General features: G+C 43.3%; 1 protein-coding gene across 1 annotated transcript; it reads right to left on the bottom strand.

The window, feature by feature from the left end:
• Nucleotides 1–2,461: 2,461 nt before the first annotated feature.
• Nucleotides 2,462–19,489, bottom strand: LOC103917154 (ligand of Numb protein X 2-like). The gene is made up of 9 exons (XM_009324262.1): nt 19,101–19,489; nt 16,456–16,682; nt 14,844–15,040; nt 13,124–13,492; nt 10,597–10,782; nt 9,328–9,502; nt 8,949–9,159; nt 3,895–4,053; nt 2,462–2,597 (listed from the first exon to the last, which is right to left on the bottom strand). The coding sequence occupies exons 1-9, from the start codon at nt 19,487–19,489 to the stop codon at nt 2,462–2,464; spliced, it is 2,049 nt and encodes a 682-aa protein (XP_009322537.1).
• Nucleotides 19,490–22,131: the final 2,642 nt, after the last annotated feature.

The raw sequence follows: 22,131 nt of genomic DNA on the forward strand, positions 1-22,131 counted from the left end.
AGGAACAACAGGAAAAAAAAAAGGCCCCAGAGCCCAGCTGGCCACGCACTGTTTCTGCTGTCAGAGTCCACAGCGGTATTTATCAACCAACCAAAGAGGCCACACCGTGTGCCAGGGAAGCTTTTGTGACGGTTGGATCCCAAGCTATTTCTGTATAATAGGCTCTGATAACAGGCCCTGCTATATACTGCCTTCAGCTAACAGCCAGAGGAAGTGAAGTCACTCTGCATGTGAACAACTAGAAGTCAGTCACCTAGCAAGGAACAATTCTGCTCCGCCACAATAGCTAATTACAAAGTAGCCAGCCCTAAGGAAAGCACGGCTTACAACAATGGTGGGCGCTTACCTGCACTCAGTTCACTACAACAAGGAATTAAACATTCGTTCTAGGTAGCATTTTTGCAGGGGAGAGAAACTCCTTTGATTCTTACAATCTGAGTCGGCCCCATAAAAGGTACAGCAGAAACAGCGTTAAGAGGAAAGATCTCTCTCAGTGCAGCCTGGTTTGAGAAAGCTGTCATTTCTACCGCTGATTAACAACCTTCTAAAAAAGGAGGGAATTGCTTTATGTGGAGTTTCCAGGTAGGAACTTAGCAAGGCGTCACAGGTCAAACGAACCTGCCTTGGCTCCAGTTTATTTATTCTAAATTTTAACTATACAGTGGATTTGAACTGAGGCCAAACCGGGCACGCCGTCCTTCCGGAGGTAGCTTCTTTCGCACAGTCGGTACAATGTGGCCGAGGCAGCCAACGACCCTCTGAGCTTACCCTGATCCAGTGAATTGACAGTTTGGTCCAGCTGGAGGAGGGACGTGAACAGAACTGCAGGAGCCCGTCCCGCATGCCTGACAGTACAGGCGCTGTGTCAGGTACATCCTCCTCCCCCCTGCCTTAACTCTGCATCTGATCACTGGGAAACTGGTAAAAATAAGGCGGCATCCTGGGACAGAGGTGTCTTGTAACAAGCCTGTTTGTTTACTTAATCATCTACCTTCTGTGGGAGAAGCTGGTCATTTTATCAGGTCATAAAACCAGGGAGACCAAGCTGAGGAAGGGGATGAAAATTAAACAAATTCCTTATTTCTGGCTACTGTGATGGATGCACTCGACTCCTTAACCAAAATAGTGGTAGTTTGGTTCAGGCTCCAAGGGAGGTAAAGGCCTAAGCCATAACCGGGCCAAGAACGTCTCTAGGTCCGATCTGTTCTGTGAAAACCCACAAAGGAGCAGTGACCATCGATGCATATGAGCTTGGAACACCACATGAATAGCGGGTGGCTTTTCCACGACTCATTTATCAAGGAACAAAGAAAGTTGCGGGTACAAGGAGTCTCACGCATACCTCTTCCATCGCATGGAATTCGACTACAAGCCAACCACTTTATTCCATAAATATGACAGCCCAAGTGAGCCGCCTTTGAGCTCTCCCTGCTAAGCAGCTGGCTGCGTGGCGGTGATCTCCCCTTGAGCTGGGACGCCTCTCAATGTTGCTCCTCGAGGCTGAGAGACCTCTCCCCAACTCCAGATCTTTGGTAAGCGACTGACATCGCGCATAACCTTGTATCATGGTAACCTTGATTTCTGTCTTGATAGTTTCGAATCATTGTTATATCCTTTGTGCAGTAAGAGCGAACCTTGCTGGCGTTGCACTTTTACAACATCGTAATTCAGTGAAGCCACTTTTGCTGATACCTTTGACAGTGGTCCTTTAAGCAGTCTAAATCGGCCATTCACAACAAATTGGCATAGTTGGCAGGATCCTAAGTCGGGATTTGTGACAGCTACCTGGTGACGGGACCTTCATACAAGTCAACATACCTCCACCATGCTAACCTAGCAGCGCTTCAGCTGTCAGCTGAGAGTTACAATTGTTTTTTTTAATGTATAAACACATTCATTAGGTTTCAGTAACCTAAAAATATCAAGACTGGGGGCTATAGGAACTGCTTACTTGGGTCCACATCCTTGCAGTTTTATTAGTGGCTTTTAAAGGCACATATAAAATGACTCAATGTCCAAGAATGGCAGTCAGAGATCAGTAGTGGAACTGTATTAAACTAGCAGGGGAAATCGGACAGTCATGCCTGTTTTAACCTGTTCAAAATATTAAATGGAAAGCAGAGCTCTAAAATTGAGGAAGGCGCCTCAAAGGCGGTTTGTAGAGAAACACTGGAAAAAGAGCTTTCTCTGCAACACCAATTCTAAAGAGCTTTAATGAGCCCAGGAAGCTACAACAACTGTTTGGATCAACCATTACTTTGAATTCAACAACCAGATTTGTTGATAACCTCAGCCCGGTAAAGACACGTTTTCTCCAAAAAGGAAGCTAAAAGTCTTCCATGGCAATACACTGTGTAGCAAGAGTTCACCATTCCCTTGCTTCATCTGTCACATGTTTTGCTTTGTGTGATGGCCAACTGATATCCGATACCTGAAACTGCTGTGTGTTTTGTTTGAGCTTTCACACGAGGCTTCCCGGCCAGGACACCACAGTAAGCGTGACTTTGTTCCTTTGCTCCTTCAGCATCGGGATTAGTTCAGAGTTGCTCATTCCTATCGCTGGCACTCCATTTACTGCCACTATTTCATCTCCACACCTAATCAGAAGACAGGAAACATGCTTGTCAGGACATATTTAATTATTATTAACACTGCACCCTAGGACCCCTAAGGTCATCTAGCCTACCCTGAGCCAAGATCATCAACTCTCTGTTGAAGCAACTTTTTCCACTCGATGAAAGGTTAGGGGCAAGGAACGGATGCAAGCAGAGGGAGTGGTTGCTGTCAGAGTCTTGCTTCTGAGTCAAAGCGGGCAAGGGAAAAGGAGGGCACTGCTGGTACTTGAGTGACACAGCAGTGAAGGTCACCAGCAGCGTGACCGGCTGGCCAGTCAGCAGAGGGAAAAGTTACAGAAAACAAATCCGTGCTGATAAACACACTCATCACCAAGGTTGCTCCTACAGCTACTTGACTAGCAATCACTAAGGTGAAGTGCTCACGACGCTGAAGCATGCTGTCACGTTGTAGCTCAATACAACAGAGGTTTCAGAGCCCCGCCTGATCTGCCCACCTCCATGGCGCACCAAGCTATCTTCTGAGTGGTCGTACCATTCAGCTGTGATGACGAGAGGTGCTGAAGCCAGCCAGCTACCTTCCTAATGTCTAATGGGAAAAGTGCATTGCTGTCCTAGCACTCAAACAGGAACCCAGCTGACCCCAGTCCTCCCACCAAGGCTCTGACCCAGCTCTGTTCTTTCACACCATTTTCGGGGGAGCAAAGCCCAGCTCCCTACACCAAAACTATGTCCCCTGCAAGACAGCAGCCTCGCTTCTATTTTTTACAGTCCTGCACTTGCCGCCTGGCTGCATGCTTGCTGAGAAGCCAGCTCTGCTGGTTCCCAGAGATAACATTGCAAGAAAGTTCCGTGGGGTCCTCCGGCTCCACTATTGACTCCTCCACTCGCTGCAATTACTAACAGGTCAGCAAAGCTCGTTTTAAGTTTCCTGCACAGGAGGGCTTTTGTTGCTTCCATTGGGATACTTTTCCTGACCCAGGAGATTTTATACTCTGGAACCTCCATGATTCATCTCAGACATCCCCTTTCTAGTCAATTGGAACCTTTACAGCCTTTTAAAAGGTAACTGTTAATTCTTTTTAGTTGCACCTTTATAGAGAAACTGAAACACTCATTAGTATAGGACTTAGTTTGTTACAACTTTGGTAACAGTATTAACTGCACAAATGAGTGTCTAAGAATTAGAAGTCATTAACTTTTAGCTCAGCTAGTTAAAAGGGTAAAAGACAGACCCTCAGTAAAATGGTGCATGCTGACATAAGTACCGATCGCGTTCCTGACACAAACACCAGAGACCCGCAGGGCAGCTCATACGTACTTCAGTTTCCTGTCTCGGAAGGCAGGAGTCCCAGGCACTATGGTTTTGATGAAGAATGGCTGGTTTCCTTTGCTTTCCTCAAAGCCTCCAACAATGCTGAAGCCCCAGCTTTCCAGGTTACCTTTACTAAGGACAATATCTTGACAGCAGTGAAGGTAGCTGTGAAGACAGGCACGGTCAGAAACAGAGAAAGCTTATGAGTGTGTTTCAAGGAAAACTGCTTAACCAGAAAATTATGTTTTCCCTTGCAGACAGCGCAGAATTATTTTCTTTTTTTAAGGACGTGAGGCAACCCCTTTGCAGGGCGTGTTACAGGGATAATTCTCAAATCTGAAGATGCCAGTCCTTTAGAAATCTTTTTCTCAGTATTGTCAGTGCTAGTTTAAGAGTTAACAGAGAATTACCATTCTCTAAAGGGGTTTGTGACCTGAAAGATTCATGAATAACTTCATGAATTCTACTAATGAACACGCACAGTACTAGTGACAAAAACAAATTAGTCGTGAACAGCAGTTACACCCATGCAATTAATGAGAATAGAGCTTTTTTTAATTCTATCTATATACCACCACACGCTTGGTACAATGAAGGCATTCAGCAGCTATGTATCACTGATGGAAAGCAAACATAGGAGGTATGGCAGCCTTTCTTCTACTAACTACCAAATCAGAGTATGAAAGGTCTTTCCTGCTGGACCTACACCCAGGATTGCTGTATACAGTAAGAGACTGGACTCCCCGGAGAGAGATCACAGGCCACTGTTTTTGAATGCCAGCCACTGAGGTTATGTCTTCTCAGTAAGCCTGGAGTATGCTGCAATGCTAGGGCTGCCTTGGAGAATGCGATACGTAAGTGCTAACAGCACTTGCTCCTTGAGTTTGTAGCACAAAGACCTGCAAAGCCTTTGTGAGGAGCCTGAAAAGGTGTGGCAGGAGCGCAGGCAAGCATCTCGTGTACTCTGGCTCGCAGTCAGGTTACATTCTGGCACCAAAGCGCTGCCAGAGATATGATGTGTGAAACTGCTGCTGATCACCCCACTGAGGTATTCCAGCAGCTAAACTTTTCCTAGTAAACGTTTTTGCCTCAAGGGCTTTGCTTGAGCAGTTTGCAGATGAGTTTCAGATTTCAAAAGCCTTCTCAGTTAACTTCTCACTAGGAGAAAGATCCAATTATCTACTTTCAAACTGTAATTTACTTTTGTACGAGTTCTTCACACATAAACGCTGGAAGACCCAGTTCTAGCTTACTGATACCTCCATGGTTTTCTTCTACAGGTACCACACAAGCATAAAAACACAGCGATGAGAAATGTATGTGGCAACTAGTGCAAAAAAATAGCCCAGAGAACAAGAGTGGCAAGCACTACATCAGCACAGAACATAAATAAAAACATTAGACACATTCTCCAAGAGTTGGAAAAGGCTGTTTGCTAGAAACCAGTTTTCCATATGAAAAAAAAGTTTCTCTTCCTAAAAACCCTATTTACTATAATGGACAATGACTGTGGGAGAAGAATTTTAGACTTTACAGAAAGTAAAAGGTGCAAGTTGTATTGTGACAAACACCCTGCTGAGTTTGCAGTTCTGCATCCCTTTCAGAGTTTGCGGAGTGCGCCGCTCCAGTGGGGCCGTGGCAGGGAGCGCCTAACAGTTGTTGCAGAAAGAGCTCAGACTTCATGGAGACTGGCTTCAGATAAACCTCAAGAAGGCAGGAGGAAAACTGCTTTTCCACCCCCTGAGAATTATCCGTAAGCCACGCTGTGCACGGTCACTGTTTTCAAGAGTCAAAGCTTTTTTACAGAGAAAAGATAAATCAATCTGTAAACTTGGTATTTCTAGTATCTTTAGGATTCAGTGTGCATTGAATTAGGACACACACCCTCTCCAAAGCAGCGTTTTGAGATGGTGTTTTATACTATCAGTAGCTGGTACTGATTTAACATAATACTATGAAGAAATCCAGTAAAGTTCCTGTGCTCTCTTCTGTGACATACACAGTGATGATGATAAACATTCAGTAGCAATAAGTAGTAGCATACAATTAACTTGGAACACTCACCGCCACCATTAATAACAAAGCAAAGAATGGAGAAAGAGTAAGTTTACAAGGACAGTAGAGCTACCCGCAGTTGTATTACAAGACAAAAAAATCCAAGAAAGATACCAGCCACCTGGTTCAGTACAGCCAATACTAGTTGCCTGAGGTTAGACAGAAGAATATTACTACACTGTCCCTCTTACGGGGATGTTTGTATCTTCATTGGAAGTGTGCAGCACTGGCTATAGTCAGAGGTGGAAGATGCTCCAAGCTTGCACACCAAATGCTGTGGTGTGAAAGTAGCCTTAGGAGCACAGAGTGGTTTTCTTTTAGGAAGAACGTGACCAAGATGCTCATGTTATTCCCTCTGTTACCCAGGGTCCCAAGAAAGGCACAGGACGAGGGCTGTCATCTCTCTCCTAAAACGCTTCTGCAACGGTAGTCTGGCACGTAACCCAAGTTCTGTAGATGGGCTACAGGGGCCCCACATTTCAGAAACAGCACATCACCAAGTGTGCCGAGATGAGAGACAGTATTTGACATAAACAGAAAACCACAGATACAAGAATCAAGGCTAGAATTAAACGCTGTGGGCTCAAGTGTTGCAAAGACTGAATACACTTCCCTAGCCTTGAGCACTAACTTCAACTCCAGTCTTTCAGCATAAAGTTTGGCTTCAAACTAGAAAGAAATACATGGGTTTCTTCTAAGGAGGAAAGGATATTTCTGCTGGATTGGAGTAGTAACTGCAGGGGGAAAAAAAAAAGCTGAACAAAACCAAAATCGCACATGCCATCAGCAATAAGCTTTAAACTTTCACACTGTACTGCAAAATGTTTTAGCGTACTGAGGCTATGTCTACTTTAGCAGGGCAGCCCAAAAGGAACAGATCTGAGTGAAACAACTAGTGCTGAGGACACAAGGTCTGGTTTTGGCACATTTCAGGGGATTTTCTGTAATCTAGTTTTGGTGTTGTACACACAGGGTCTGTTTGTGCCACAGTGCAACGGGCATTCCTCTGCAGCACTTCTGGTTTAGTCCCATTCAAAAGGAACCCAGCTTGTGCAAGTCAAGACCTCTCTGCAACGTGAACTACAAACAGCAAGTGAGGACAACTGGGATTCTCGCTTCAACAGCACGTTCCTGTGCCAAACTAAAACGCGAGCGTAGAGGCATCCTGAACATTTCCAGGTGACAAACAAGGGTACTATTTCAGTTTATTTTTAATTATTGCTTGAGAATCTGTAATCTGATTGTGCCAGCTACAACATCAAATATAAATACCTTGCTTAGCTGCAAAAGGCAGATTCTTAGTGGCTTTAGGGAAATCGCTCATTCTATGGACGACCAGCTAGTTGCTACCAGGTCTTACTGTAAGCAGATGGGAAAATGAGTGAGGAAGCATAAGAATTACAGCCATTTTTACTACTGGAAACAAGAAGGAAGATTTTGTCAGGTCCTGAAGTGACATAACCTTGCTTTGTGCCTCCTAACCACCCTCACACCCACAGAAGAACAGCAGACAAATTCAGATGCCTGAATTCAGTTCAGAGTAAGAAAGGAAGACTGAAGAGCAGAAAGGGCATCCGAAATCATTGCTTTCTGCTTCAGTAGCCAGGTACAGTAACAGTCAAGTAAAGGGGGGGCAACATTAATACCAGCAGCAAAAGAATTTCAAGCAATGTATTAAATAGCAGGTAATGCCAGTATACTCCTGAAATGAAGACAGGTGACCAATGAGCGAAGAGTGGACTCCAGTCCCTGTAGCAGAAAGCGTGGTGAAGCTGCAAGCCACCAGACATCCAAATAAATTGGAAAAGGAAGAAGGGAAAGTACAGCCAGGTTTTGCCTTGCTATACTTCACTGCAGGAACACCCATGAGGAACAAACACCAGCCAGCATCTGAGGGTTTGTACTGGAATTTGGGTTATCCAGGTACAGCTCAGGCTAGTTCATACTAAGCCTGCACAGAACAGACAGGCCGATTCCCTGGGAGAGCAGAGGAAACTGGTAGGACGGTGCTGAATACAAGCCAAGTTACAGTTGCTTGAGACACAAAAGCTACCTTCCTTGGGCTGTTTGTTTAGCATTTACAGGCTGCTACGTAACACAAGGGTAACATAACAGAGGTTTTGTTAGTATTTCTTCTCTCGGGTGCCTCAAGAAACAAGGCTGTAAATAATCCGAGCTTCCCACAGAAGGGTTTGGCTTTACTGTTCCATGTGTATCTCCTGCATGATCCTCCTCCGGTCAGCTGGAATAACAACAGACCCTACCTTTCACAGCAGAACATTATTTTGATGAAACTGCAAAAGTGAGCAAACCAGAGGTTCACCTCTCCAGGAAGGCAATAGAAATTCAAGTTTTCAAAGCCCCAACCCTGTCATCTGGAACTTAACCATGTTGCTGCTAAAATCTGTGCTAAGTCTACGGTCCAAAGCTTTGCAGCAGGAAACTCAAGCAGAATCATTTCTGCTTCATGCTAAAGATGACACAATTATGACAGCCAAAAAGAATCAGACTGAAAGAATGCCTGCCCCTGAGATGATCAGATTAAAAACTATAAAACAGTATAGGTATCTACTGGCTTCTGTTATGTGATCCAGAAAGAGCCACAGAGTCATTTCAGTTAATGATATTTTAGCAGAGATTAAATACAAGCAGACAAGTATCTACGTTGACTATATGTCAACTCGATGCCTCAAATGCCAGAATCTATACTTCCCATTTTCTGTGTCAGTTCTCTTAGAAAAGGTTTCCAGGAACTTCTGGAATATGGTTACTGTCCAACAGAAGTGGGAGAACAATGGGTCACACCATAAAAAGCAGTAGAATTTTCTCATGTGTTCATTATACTGTGATCTTGTTGACAAATAAGGCTTTCCACTGCCTTAGAGCCAAATGAGAATACCAGTAATGCTTCCAAGTCAACCAACAAAGCAATTAATTTCTAGTGTTTGAGTGAAAATCAACTCTGTGATTGAACAGATCTCTATACGGTCACTGAACAAACGTACCTAGGCAATCCGAGCCATGTGATCCAGAGGGGAGACCAGCTGAATCCTTGCTCCTTGATGTCCAGAGATGGCTCTGTCGAGTTCAATGAAAGGATTTCCAAGGCTTTCAGTATGACTGAGTGGGAAGCTGCGTTAGATTTCAGTGCTGAGACAGCTTCATAGTAGTTCAGATGAGTCAAATCAATGCCATTTATGCTTAAAAGTACATCTCCTGTTGATTAAACAAGATAGGATTACAGACCTTTTGCTATGAAGCCCATTTCTGCCTCAAGGTCTCATGTGGAACCCTGTTTCCAGCCTCACTTTAGTGTCCAAGTCCAACCTCCACTGAAAAAAAAACCCCATTCCTAAAGGATAAAGGGTCTGAGAGCCTCCTTACCTCGCTTGATTCTGCCATCCCTGAAGAGGCATCCGATGGGCTGCACACTCGTTACATATATAGGGAGCTTGTTTTTGTTATCCCTTCCGCCTCCAATTGTTATTCCTAAAGATTCCTTTGGTTCCTTTTTTATTGCAACTGTCTTTTCATGACTTATGTATCCCTGAGGTAAATCCTACAAAGGAATGACAGTACAAAATGCAGCTTCATTAGTGCAATTAACATGAGAAGCCCAGATCTGGAAGAAAATAACAGAACATCTTGTATCTTTAATCAAGAACATTTCAGCAATGTTGCCAGATGGCAAAGTCAGCTTCTCACGTACTTGCTCTGGGTAGAAATACTACCCTGTATTTCCAAAGTGATACCACCACAACTGAGGCACTGCTCTCCTAACGATCTCACATTCATTTGCCGTAGAGATGCGCCCTCTGAGGAGAACGATTTTGCACTGAGGAGCAAGCTATGAACTCATTTCCAGGCCGTTCATATCAAGCAACCAACCTCTCTCTGACTACTACTAAATGTTTAGGTTGTGGTGAAAGCACGCATTAGAGCATATGCTGTAGAAACAATATGTAAATTATATTCTAGGATTTAAATCAAGGAACCAGACTCCAGCCATTTATGACAGCTACTTACTAAACTCCAGAGACATTTAAACATAAAAGTCTAAGCAGTTGTAGCAAGTTTTCTCACTCAAATGGAAGTTCTAAACACAGAGCAAATCTCTCTTGGTACAACAGACTGGCGATTCTCCTCTTGCTCATAGTGTTTCTTATAATATGCAAACGGATGGCAGAAGCAACACTGAAGTCACAGGAGCACTACCGTGTAATTTGTGTAGTTTCTACTTCTGTACCATAAAGCCCTCTAGCTCCAAACCAGAAGTGTAACTTAGTGTCATCGTGTAACGCCCTGAATGTGTTGTGCTTGATGGATGTCAAGAAGCAAGTCCCAAGCGTCTCATGGATGGTAAATTTCCCATTGCCCTTTCCAGACAAGGAAGGATTAATCACTGGTTCTGTATCAACATTAGAGACATTTGAAGAAGTTTTGACACGTTTTTCCCTAAAAACTGTTTCCCAGTAGATGACAAACATACGGTTCTCCAGTACCAAAAGCCACAAACCTGCTGCTTTTCAATAGCTCAAGAAGAAACGGAGCTACTCATCAGTCTTGTAGGATAAATTGCTGTCACAGAGCAAACATAATAGATCTGCTAGACCAAGAATAACCAGCACTTTTGCCGTTATTTACAAAACTTACCTTCTGGTAGTTAGATTTTCGTCTATAGTGATTCTGGTCTAGTCGTCTCCGATGGTGCACCGGGCTTCCTCCATTGCTACTGCTGCTGCTGCTGCTGTTATTTGATGTGCTGCCATCTTCCACTGGGTCCGACAGCTGTACACCTGGCTGCCTCAAGACAACAAAGTTCACTCTTGATTCAGTGGTCTGCCAGGAGAAACAAAAAGAGTGTAAATAAAATAGAAAAATAAATCAGAAATTAGGGACAGCCCCTGTCATTTTCTTGGGGAGAGAGAAGGGTTGGTGTCGGTTTCTACAAAAGGTCTAAAACAGGGCTACGCAACACGATGCCATGGTTTTTGTGATGAGCCACAGAATCCTATGGTGAAGAGAAAAAAGGAATTAGCAAATGTTAGTCAGAAGGAACAGGAGTAGAGGCAGGCTTCACTCATGCCTCCCTCCCCTACAAATGCCAAACAAGAGAAAGTGGAAAGGGATGATTAATTCCTCCACTTCAGTACAAATAACCAAAGTAGCATATTGTGTTGCGATACAAAATGAACAGAGCTAGAACGCTGACTGGTGCACATGATGGATGACCGTGATAGAGTACTGGATGCTTTTTCTTTTATTGTAAAGAAACTTGTTAAAGCTCTTTCCTTCCCAGCTTATGTACCATGTCTATTGTTCAACATCTCCCACCCATTTTTTTCCCAGAGTACCTGAAGACATGACCTTTTGTCTAAGATTGCTGCCAATTAAACACTTAACCAGCTGTATGTCTGGCCTTGGCAGAACTACAGGGAAAGTATTCACTATTGTTACTGCTCTTCTAATTTGGTTTGTTCTTTCAGATAATTTGACAAAACCTTATTGTGAAGGACTCCATTGGGGTAAGGTGGTGTGCTGACTTGGGGCATTTCCTGCAACGGACGAGAGAAGTACGGTTGCCTCTCTCTCTTCGTGACATGGGACCCTGTTCCCCTGGTGCCACAGCACCCTGGCAGCAGTGAATTCCCTGGCCTCGGAAGAGGGACTGCATCAACTGGCTTGGGTTTTTTTCTTTTTAAACTAGCACAGGAGACTTTTGTTTTCTGAAACAGAATTTAAAAGCCTCTTGCCTCCAAAGTCACTTCAGATAGAGCAATTTTTTTCCAGACAAGTTGGCACACATCCATGTCTTCATAAAATATATCGTAAACATCACGTCCTAAAATGGGGATTTGCCCTCCCCTTCAACCAGGATTACCAGACTTATGTACAGTACATATGGCTGTGCATATATATATATATAGCTGTAAATGGTACTTTACAATACAGGTAAGAAGGACTCTTTTCTGCAAATGGTTTGCAATCAAAATTAAAATTACATTTAGCCAAGAATTTGAATTAGCCCTCAGAAGAACAGATAATGTTTGGAAGACTGTCACAGTGTTACACAAACGTCACTTCAAAAGGAATTCAATCCCCAAACCTACTGAAGCTGGTTCAGAGACTTTGGTTACCAATTTCAGTGGTATCAAGAAAGACTTCCTCATGTGGGAGTTATGCTTGCACATTACAACAGAAATACAGCAGCACTTAATGGGATGCAAACAAAATTCTAAGAGGCCATAGAATGGAATCATATATATAACATAAAAAAGGATCTCGGTACTGGAACTCTGCTCTTTCTCTTCTTTTCTCCCATACCACTGCACCCCTCTGCTGATTACCAGGAAAAGAACTGGCTCTCCCTCACTCTGCTGACCTCAGATCCTTTCCGGGATATAAACAGTATGTGATGAGATGTATTGTGTCAGGATCTTTAGATAAAAACAGAAACTGGAGGTCATCGCCTAGGGAGATAAAGAATTTAAACTGATCTACATGATATCTGCTGCACACGTAGCAATCCTTAATCCTTAACCAAAATTCCTTGCCCACTCCTTTCACCAAAACATTTGGCATGCTGCAACAGGAGCACATGTCTATTGCACAGGGAAAGACAACCTCTCTTCTACCCGTTTAGTATTTCAGAATGTTTTTAGCCTGAGGTGCCTCATGTTGTTTTCTAGACTCCCTTCCCAAATAAGGGTAAAACAGGGAGAGAGGGCTTCAAATCAGTCAAAAGGGTTCTGTTCTGTGCTGCCAGCCTATCACATCTCCCAACAAACACCTTCAGTTTGACTGTTTGAAGCACGAGAGGCTGTCCTAATCTTTGTCTCTGCTGCATGCATCTACACAGTGCATACGAATATTCACTCTGCAAGAAAGGCTCCGAACACCACACCACAAAGGAGATCCAATTGCCTTAGCTGAAGTACAGCGCCATGAGCAACTGCCTTGCTGCAGACTTGTCAGAGATGACTCACGATGGATTCCCACTCTTCATGTTTATCTTCATTTGGAAGTGGTGCTTCCCACACACCTGCAGGGGAGTCACTTTCCCAAAGAGATATTTCAGGGAATGCAGTTTGCTCTAGTGCGTTCTGTTAGCCCTTGGGTCAGAACAGGAGCCCTGCCATCAATGCAGACAGCCATACAACCTCACCACAACATAAATTACCTGTATTATCTGCGCGGCAGCCTCAGGTGTTCCTTGCCTCAAATCCTGGCCATTTATTGACAGGACTCTGTCATTCCGACTCAGCTTTCCGTTTTTGGCTGCCAAACCTCCCTCTAACAGATCTAGAATAAAAATCCCTGCCTCATCTGTCTTCCTGATCAGTTTGATTCCCAAGGGTTCGGATCGGTCTCTCTTTATCAAGGTAACGTGGATCACTTCCCGATTTGTAGCAGAAGTGGAATCCTGCTGTGCAGTCTTACTGGAAAAACCCTTCTCCTGCAGGACCATGAGGTGGAGAACAGGACCTGGGTGGCGCAGAAAGAAGACAGCTTGGCAGTGAGTCACACTGCTGATGTTGACGCCATTCACCTACAAAGACAAACATACCAGAGTCACTAATCAGAACCTACATAATTTAGGCACTGTCCACAGTGCGGAACATCACAAAGTTGGAGATGGGATGTACAACTCCCTGTGCAATGCCGTGACTGAAGCAGCTGCTTCTGATGCACATTAGAAAGCAGAGTTTTCTAAAAAGGAATGCAGAAGAAAGCAGATTAAACTAGACCATAATTGATGGTGAATAGCTGAGGACAGGGACAAGAAAGGACAGCTCTCGTAACTAACAAATCTGAAACTGCAAAATATTAAATCATTACATCCATCCCATGGAAATGCAGAACTGATTTTCCTTAACTTCCAGCGTTCAATACACACTTGGAGGAGAAAACTCAAATTGGAGACTACCCATCCTCACTTTTAAGTTGAAGAGTGGTCCATAGTCTACAAGCTTCTGGAATCATCAGTCTAATCATGCTTTTACCAAGGTAACTCTGAGAAGCTACTTTTCACTTTGTCTGTTGTCACATAAGACTCCTTGCAGTCTTCTTTTAGGATGTTAATAGGGCTACTAGGTGTGGGGACCTGCCCTATTTACAACCCAGTCACGACTGAGACATGTACAATTCAACTGAATAAAACAGAAGTTACTCTATTGGTCTACCTAAGAAACCAACTCGGAGATCCTATTGGCCACTTGTGCACGTGGGGCTGCCAGTCCGTACCGACATCCACAAGTCCAACAGGATAATTAGGTCTTTATGGCTTGTCAAATGATTGGGCAGCCATAGCCGGGAGGTGCTAACAGTTCTCGCTGCATGTAGGCTTTACTGCTGCATACAAGCTTCTGTCGCCTTGATTAGCCCACTGCCATGCAGCCTGATTAATCTGGAAACTAAATCTGGCCGCGGGTCAGCACGGTATGAGGTTGGTGCTGTTTATTACTCATGTTACATATCTGATGCTTACTTCAAGTCGTAAGGTCTTAAACTTTGGACCTGCCCATTGAGAATATGCAGCTTAGGCAACACAGTAGAGCAAGCATTTATAAGACTTCCTAACTAGAGCACAGTCATTTGGAGAGAAATGGTGCTACTGGGTGAAATTTATCAGACAGAAATCTTTTTAATTTATCCAAAATGGTCTAAATTTCAAAAAGTTATCAAATATGCAAGGTAAATATGAATACGACTGGAAGGAACCTCAAAAATCTGCTTCACAGCCCCAGCAGATACACAATGCTACCGACACACAAAAGTTTGATCAGTGCTTTTAAACCCTCAGCTATAGATATTTCCCAGTTTTTCTAGACAACCTTCCTCCCCCAACCCTCATCTCAAGTCAAGAGAAGCAATGGGACTACCAGTGGGGTTTTACATACCTCAAGAATATGGTCCCCAGGTGCTATTCTTCCATCTGCAGCAATGACAGAATCCCGCAAGACCTCCTGAACAACAATGTTTCCAAGTGGGGTGTCTTTACCCCCAACTATCCTCATCCCCAGCTCTTCCTCCGGGTCTTCTCGGTGAATTTCAATTGTGGTCGTTTCAGCCACAAGACTAGTTCTCTGAGGGAGGTCTGATTGTGGAAATTGAAGAGAAAAAAAAACACGTTAATAGAATTTTCCTTCACATAGCACTCCAAAATTTATAACACTGGCAGGTTGTGTCCAAAGTAGCATCTGGAGGGAAAGTAGCTATCAGGAGGGAACAATAGGTCAGATTAAAAACTTAAAAAGCTCCTGTTTCTTTACAGTTTCTCCAGAATGTTTCCCATCTTCTCCTAGCTTATGGCAAATTTAAACTCTGTCATTATTATTTCTTGAGTTTTATTAAAGGGCATTTCACTTACCATTTAGAGATTTATTTTTCTACTGTGACAGCTGGCCTACTAGAAGCGCACACACAACAAATGCCCATTTCCACGATGCCCATTAGAAAAGGGGACTACTGAGCTGTAATTACTGCCATTGCGGTGACTTTACCACAGGCAGCTCACTGCAACTTCCCTCCTCTCCTTTCCTCCTCTTTTCCCATTCCCCCTGTAAAGCGGGAGTAATGTTTACGTATTTACAGCATACTGAAGACTAAGCAATGCTTCTCAGACACTTTGAAGAGGAAAGTTATTGTTAGCAAGTTTTATTAACTCTACCAGCACTGCAACATTTAGGCAGGCCCAACACTCTTAATGAAGCCAAGCGCACTGCCTGTCAGGGCGAACTGCAGCTGTCACACAAGAGATGCAAAACCTGCCCCAAGTGTACTTCGGCAAAAAGCCAACAGAGAATTAAACTGACCCGTGCATTAACTCTGGCACAGGCACAGCAGTTGCCAGCTCCAGCGCCTGCACGCTTGGAAACTGAGACTAACTTTGAAACAAGGCACAGAGATTTCCACGCTGCTGCCTTCTAACGGGGGTTGAGACAAGTGGTTCTATACTGAAGCGGAGATGGTTACTTTTATCTGCAAGGGTTTCATAACTGACTATTAATCCAAAAACTAAGCTATGCTATAAAAAACACACTTGCTGCACACCATTAGGGAGGTACTGACCACTCTAGGAAACTGACTGTATGTTTAACTTTCTTAACAAGATTAAGAAGGGGCTGGAACGTTTCCTAATTACTAATTATTTGGCTTCTGCAAGTGCTTTGAGTGCTGCGTGTTCCCATTGACAGGGACTGCCTTTGTTTCTACAAAGAATACTGCAAATATTCACTCCAGTCTAACAGAGATTCTCTGAATTGTTTTGCGCAGACCATTTTGTGCTTGTGAGCAGATCCTGCCACACCTGATGCACATGAATCCACCTCCCTTCTGCTCAAGGACTAGCTGAGGAAAGAGATTACTCCGATGGCTACTAATGGCTGAATAGCATTGAGGATATCTAAGAATGTTGGGGACACTTTAAAAATTGAATTGTCTGAGATAATTACCTTTTATGATATAAAAATGAGGTAATTACATAATTACATTTCTGTATCAAACTCTCACCTTCTTCAGTCTCCTCAAAAGCTGGATTAACCAGTCCAGGCTCCGCAGTCCCTAGTGATACCACAGCAGCTGCAGAGCTTTCTGCCACAAGTGACGATCCTCCACTTGGTACCTCTGGATCCTTGAGTGTGTTTGTCTCCACCTTGGTAGGAGGATCTTCCTTCCCTTTGGAAATGGGATTCTTTTTCCGCTGTAGTTCAGATCTGTATTTCTTGAAACCAGGACACCTAGAGAGAGATTGTCAATGACTGTAAGTGGCTAGTCTCTGCCTGTGTGGTTAACCCAGCACACGCAAGCTCTGACTGACAAAGTTACGTGAAGAAGCCTGTTCAAGACCTCATCGGCTGCAAAGCTTGTATCACAGATGCTAAAATTTATTCTCATTTGACCTTCAGCATCTACTTGTACTAGTTCAGCTTAAGAGCGGGCCTGTTATTTATTACTTTCAAAATTATTAAGCAAATTATTTAAAAAAGGAGAATGCAATAGGAACGGGAGTCTCCCTTGCTAAATATTTACCTTTAGGTGAAGAAAACAATACCTCTTAAAATATAAGCAAATACTTAGCTCTGACCTTTTGGAGATGACTATGAACTGTATCTTCATGCAAAGGAAGTGGCTCAAGTTTCAAGCTCAGCCCTGAATTAGGCTTTGTTTTTAACAAACCAGTAACATGCAAGAGCAGCAAGCGAGGCTTGCTTATTTTTTTTGCTGAATGAGACCTGACGGTCAGACAGAACTCCACCTCCAGTCCACGCAGGTGATGGCTCTACTTGAACGGGAGCAATTTAGAGGAGTTTATAATCCCACTGACTGCTCCCCACACAGAGGTTCAAGAAGTAATTCTACGTTCAACAAAATGCGCTCTGTATGCAGCTACACCACAGCCAGGCTATCTGAGCAAAAACGAGCAAGGAAAAAGAAGCTCTTTTATCAAGAGTACTTATAAAAAGGGTGGCAGGTGAGGAGGGTGGTGAATGAAAAAGCATCACTTTCAGAAACATGAGTAGTATTGGGTGTTTACCAGAGTCACTTTTCAAATTAAACTTGACTATTTACATTCTGGCTAAACAAGTCTCATCCCAGTATTACTCCCTCTGGTTTATTCCTAGTCATTTATTCTCCAAGCAGTAAGATGACCCTGAAACTTAAAGACAGAAAACTGATTGATCCAGTTGTGCACATCCCTCTTAAGATGTCAAGAAACAAATTCATTTTGCAAAGGGCAGAGAAATCCCCCCAAGAAAACAAGTTTCTAGATGCTTATTTCCTTAAGTCTCCTACCAGTTAATCTCACTTAAAACTAAAAAAAAAACCAAAACAGGAAGACCCAAATCCCAGTGTAATTTTTTTTCTTTCTCTTTTTTTTTTTGTTTTTCCCCTCCTCATTTTTCAGTCTAACTATGCTCACAGCCCAGGTTAAATAGCCTCAATTTTTAGAACACACCCTCCCCAAGGAATATACAAAGAACTATGAAATGTATAAGAGAATAAAATAGTTTCCAGTCAGGTCTCTAATGTAAACATTTAAGGGTGCCTCTCTCTTCTGTGTTTAACTCCTGTGCCAGAGGGATTAACAACTGACAGAAGTTTACTGATACCAGGGTAGATTTACAGGGCAGAGAGGAAGGCCCAGCCCTGGTATGGCCCATGGCCCCAGCTACACAACAACTGCACAGCTGGGCAGCCCTGTCCCCGTAGCCTAAGCATTCAGCCCTGCCTGATAACAAGAAAGCAGGAGAAAGAGTTAGTTAGGGAAACGAGCCTGTTGCATTTCTCATTGCCCGCTGACAAAACACACACTGCCAGCGAAGGTCTGCTTCTGTCTGCAGTAGGGCTTGTACTTAGCTCCCTTTCCTGCAATCATTAACTAGGGAGGAACAAGTGTTCTTCAAGCGCCATGGCAAGAGCTCTTTGTCACCTGCACTTATTTAAAGCTACAATATTCTGCCTGCCACCAGCTCAACCAGCAGTGGAAGCACCAAAACACACCTCTGCTGACAAGCGCAAGAAAAAAAGTCTCCCTTCCTCTGCACAAGGGGGGGAAAAAAGGAAAAAAAAAAAAACCAACCTATTTTTCATTTGCTTCTCTTTCTCAGCAAAAGAATGAGAGAAGATAATGGAATTATAAGTAGGTGATTCAGCAACTGCATAATGTGCAGCTTGGAGGGACTTACATTATTTGGATCAAAGACTTATGTATTGCACATCTTAATTGGACCAATTAAACTGGCAACACTGCACAATCCCTTGCTTCCAGAGTGTTGACTTTGTGCCTTTCTTCTCTGCGCAAGTGAAACAAGAATAAGCATGTTTATAATTTTTAGAGTCGGGTGCCCCAGATCAGGACACACAAATTTATATACATTTGATAGGTTTTGTGTCTGCAGACAACTTGCATGTGAGCAGGCAAGCACCTCACCCTTCGCCTCTGTAGCACATGTGAGCTGGCCTCCCTAACACACACACACACAATTACGTTGCCTTCACCCACCCACCTTTCTGGCCTCACCCACTGTCATCTTTGGTGTCCCATCTTGCCCCAGTTTAAGAACTGTTCTGAGAATGGATCTTTCTGGTCAGAAGCACAACAGACAGATGGCATTATACAAAGGAGCAGTAATATAATGTAAATGGGAATGCACCTGTTCTGCAGATGAGCTTCTAGTTCACACCGCTGCATTGTCTGCTGACACTCTGCCTTGAAAGGACAGAAGACAATCAGCTTATCCAACAGGTTTCGTACTAGAAGGCTGGACTTGTGGCACTGCTGGAAAGAGAGCTTTTTCCGATCCATAGGACAAAAGTTATACTCCTGCATGAAGTTTTCAAGGCACTTGAAACAGTACGTATGTCCACAGGGGGTGTCCATAGGTTGGAGCAGAGGCTGAAGGCAGATATGGCAGATGAGTTCATCGTCCACTTCATCCTGGAAGTTGTAGAGATGATTGTCCAGCAAGAGGTGGAACTGACCACACTCGCAGCAGAGTTCACTAGCTTGGGACACGTGTTCTTCTGCTACGGGATCAGCCATGATAGCCAGCATCAGGCACTCTCGGCCCAGCAGCGAGGAAACTTGTCACGTAGTAGCTGACTGACAGAGGACGTCTAATGAAAGGGAGAGAAAGAGAGATTTCCAGGCAACTGTCCGCCCTAGATCTAGCTAATTAAAAATTAAATTGTATTCCTGCCTTAAGTTCCCCCCCGGTATCTTCACCCCCACCTACCCCCCTTAGCATTCTTCCTTCTGCAGCGACCCTGTGAATGATCAACCCAGGGATCAGAGAATGCAAGGACCTTATTCAGCAAAACGTTTAAGCACATGGATAAATTGAAGCTTAAATTACTTTACACACACCAGTGACACAGACCAGATAAAACCCTGCCAAACATATGAACTAGAAAAGCTGAGACAAAAGCTGCATGTTCTTGAGGGAGAACAACCCAGAGAGGGGAGGGAAGGGTAACAAAGATAGTGATTTTTAAACTGATAATTTTTCTCTCTGGCTTTCCAGATTATACCAAATATTTTAAAGATATGTATAGTGAAACATCAGTTTGGGGACTTCTAGTTGTTTGGATTTTTGTTTTCTGTTTTTGGGGGGCAGGAGGAAAAAGAAGAGGAAGAAATTTCAAAAGAAACTTAAATCTAAACCACATTTCCTTCCTTTTAAGCCCACTCCCTTCAAAAAAAGTTTGTTTTAACAAACAATGCATTGTTCCCCACTCATCCATGCCTAAGTTCACCCATGGAAACAAATTTCCTATAAAAAGACTAAAGCTTTCTAAGTGGAAAAAATTTAAAGAATTGTCCACATTACAGTTTGTTGTAACACAAAGGCTTGAGCTTCAGCTTCTTACAGTTATGAAGAATAAGATAAGGGGCAAACTGAGTGCTTTGTAGCTGCTGCTCTACTGATTTTAATAGAGATGTCTCCAGTCCCATCCATTTTGAATCTTTCCTATTGTAATTAAATATAAAATTCACCTAAGTTTTCTAGCAGATTACTCTACAGGCACAGACTACTGCAGGAAGGATTTTTTTAACCTGGCAGTTATTTTTATGAAGTAGGAAATGTGGTACTAGATGAAGCTAACGCTCTGTATTACACAGTGGGGGGGGTTGTTGTGGTGGTGGTGAGGTTTTGGGGGTGGTGGTGGTGTTTGTTTGTTTGTTTTTTAAAGTTTATGTAAAAAATCCCAGAGTCTTTGAAGACAAAAAAATTGCAGAACTGTGATGAAGTGGAAAATTTCTGAAGACGACATGGAAAATATCTGAAAACAATTGCTTTATCTGGAACAGGTAAAAGCCTAAGCAAGAGCGAACACCAGTCTGCACCAGTGCCTGGAGGACATGGCTGGCACGCAGCAGCAACTTTGGAGGAGGGTAGGCAAGAACAATAAGATAGCAAGAACGGCAAGAAAAAATTAGTCATGGGTTTCTAATAAAAATCATACATCACTTCAATTAATTGTCAAGCATAAGTCAGCTATTTAATTAAAGGGATAACGTATCACCAACAGAATCAAGCCATTTTACAGGCGTATTTTTACCTAGCCATAGAAACTTGTTCACTTCAAAAGATTAAAGCATTACTGTCACGGTTCCAGGTGGGTACAGGGCATGAGTTGTTTGCTTCTCCTCCTGCTGCTGCAGTGCCAGAAAGCATCTTCCCCTTGAGGAAAGCACTTAGGCTGGATCTACAAACCTAGATCTTCTGTTTGCATTTACTCCTTAACTCTTGCATGACTGACTCGGCGCTCCCCAAAAGAGAAAGCACACTTCACAGACAGCACACAAGCAAAACAAAGCAGATGTATCCATGCCCTGCTCTCTTAGAAATACCCCTGTTCTTTGGTACTTACCTCCATCTGAAACAGGCATCCCTACTGTTTGCCTTATAAAAAGTCTTCATAATTATCTTACAAGCGAAAAGGAAACATTTCAACATCTGACGATCGCTTAATGTCACCCACCAATTCTAATCAATCAGCTCAGCATCAGCAGTTAATGAAACACCAGGCTGCCAAGGCAAACATCTACCAATAAGAAATACTTGTGCTTCGGGTTGTAGTATTTGCATAAAACTTTGGCAGGTGATTAAACAAATCTACTTTCTCAGTGAAAACAAACCCCGTGGTAATTTTGCTGATAAACTACCTTTATATGGGGGTTTTTCAGATTATTTACCAAATTCGTTCTCTGCTCTCTGTGTTTAAAGGTTATACAAGATGAATGCCATTTATGAGTCATTTCAAAACTCACGGAAGATAAAAGTATCCCCACAATCCTACTGCTTTTTTCTTCCCTGTAACTCTAAGCTGTTCTGCTCTCTCAATTCTAGATCCTCGAAAACAAGATGGGAAGATTTTGTTCAAAAGTGCCAAAGTAAATTTTACTTTTACACCACTGTCCTTTCAATAAGGAGGACACTCCTGCAGACACCAGGGAACCTAAGCCTGACACCTCTGTGATGAAACCCAGCCCACACCCTTCGGCAAGGCAGCAGTTAGTGAGCAGCACAGGGAGGACAGCAGGCTCAAACAAGCCTGCCGCTTGTTCAGTGATTCAGTCAGAAAGCAGATGTTCTGTAAGAGGAAAATTGCTAACATCTTATTCAGCAAAGATGCTACTTCAGCGCAACAAGACAGATTTTAAGTGTCTAGAAGATGCAC

Source organism: Pygoscelis adeliae, unplaced genomic scaffold (genome assembly GCF_000699105.1).
Source record: "Pygoscelis adeliae isolate BGI_AS28 unplaced genomic scaffold, ASM69910v1 Scaffold465, whole genome shotgun sequence".
Classification (NCBI taxonomy): Eukaryota; Metazoa; Chordata; class Aves; order Sphenisciformes; family Spheniscidae; genus Pygoscelis; species Pygoscelis adeliae.

What these genes read in the sequence shown, in the direction of transcription:
- LOC103917154 (XM_009324262.1), bottom strand. Translation starts at nt 19,489, where the DNA reads ATGGCTGATCCCGTAGCAGAAGAACACGTGTCCCAAGCTAGTGAACTC. An exon ending in TTTTGAGGAGACTGAAGAAG is followed by an intron (nt 15,041 to 16,455) that starts GTGAGAGTTTGA and finishes TTCCACAATCAG; the next exon opens with ACCTCCCTCAGAGAACTAGT. An exon ending in ACATGGCTCGGATTGCCTAG is followed by an intron (nt 4,054 to 8,948) that starts GTACGTTTGTTC and finishes CTGTCTTCACAG; the next exon opens with CTACCTTCACTGCTGTCAAG.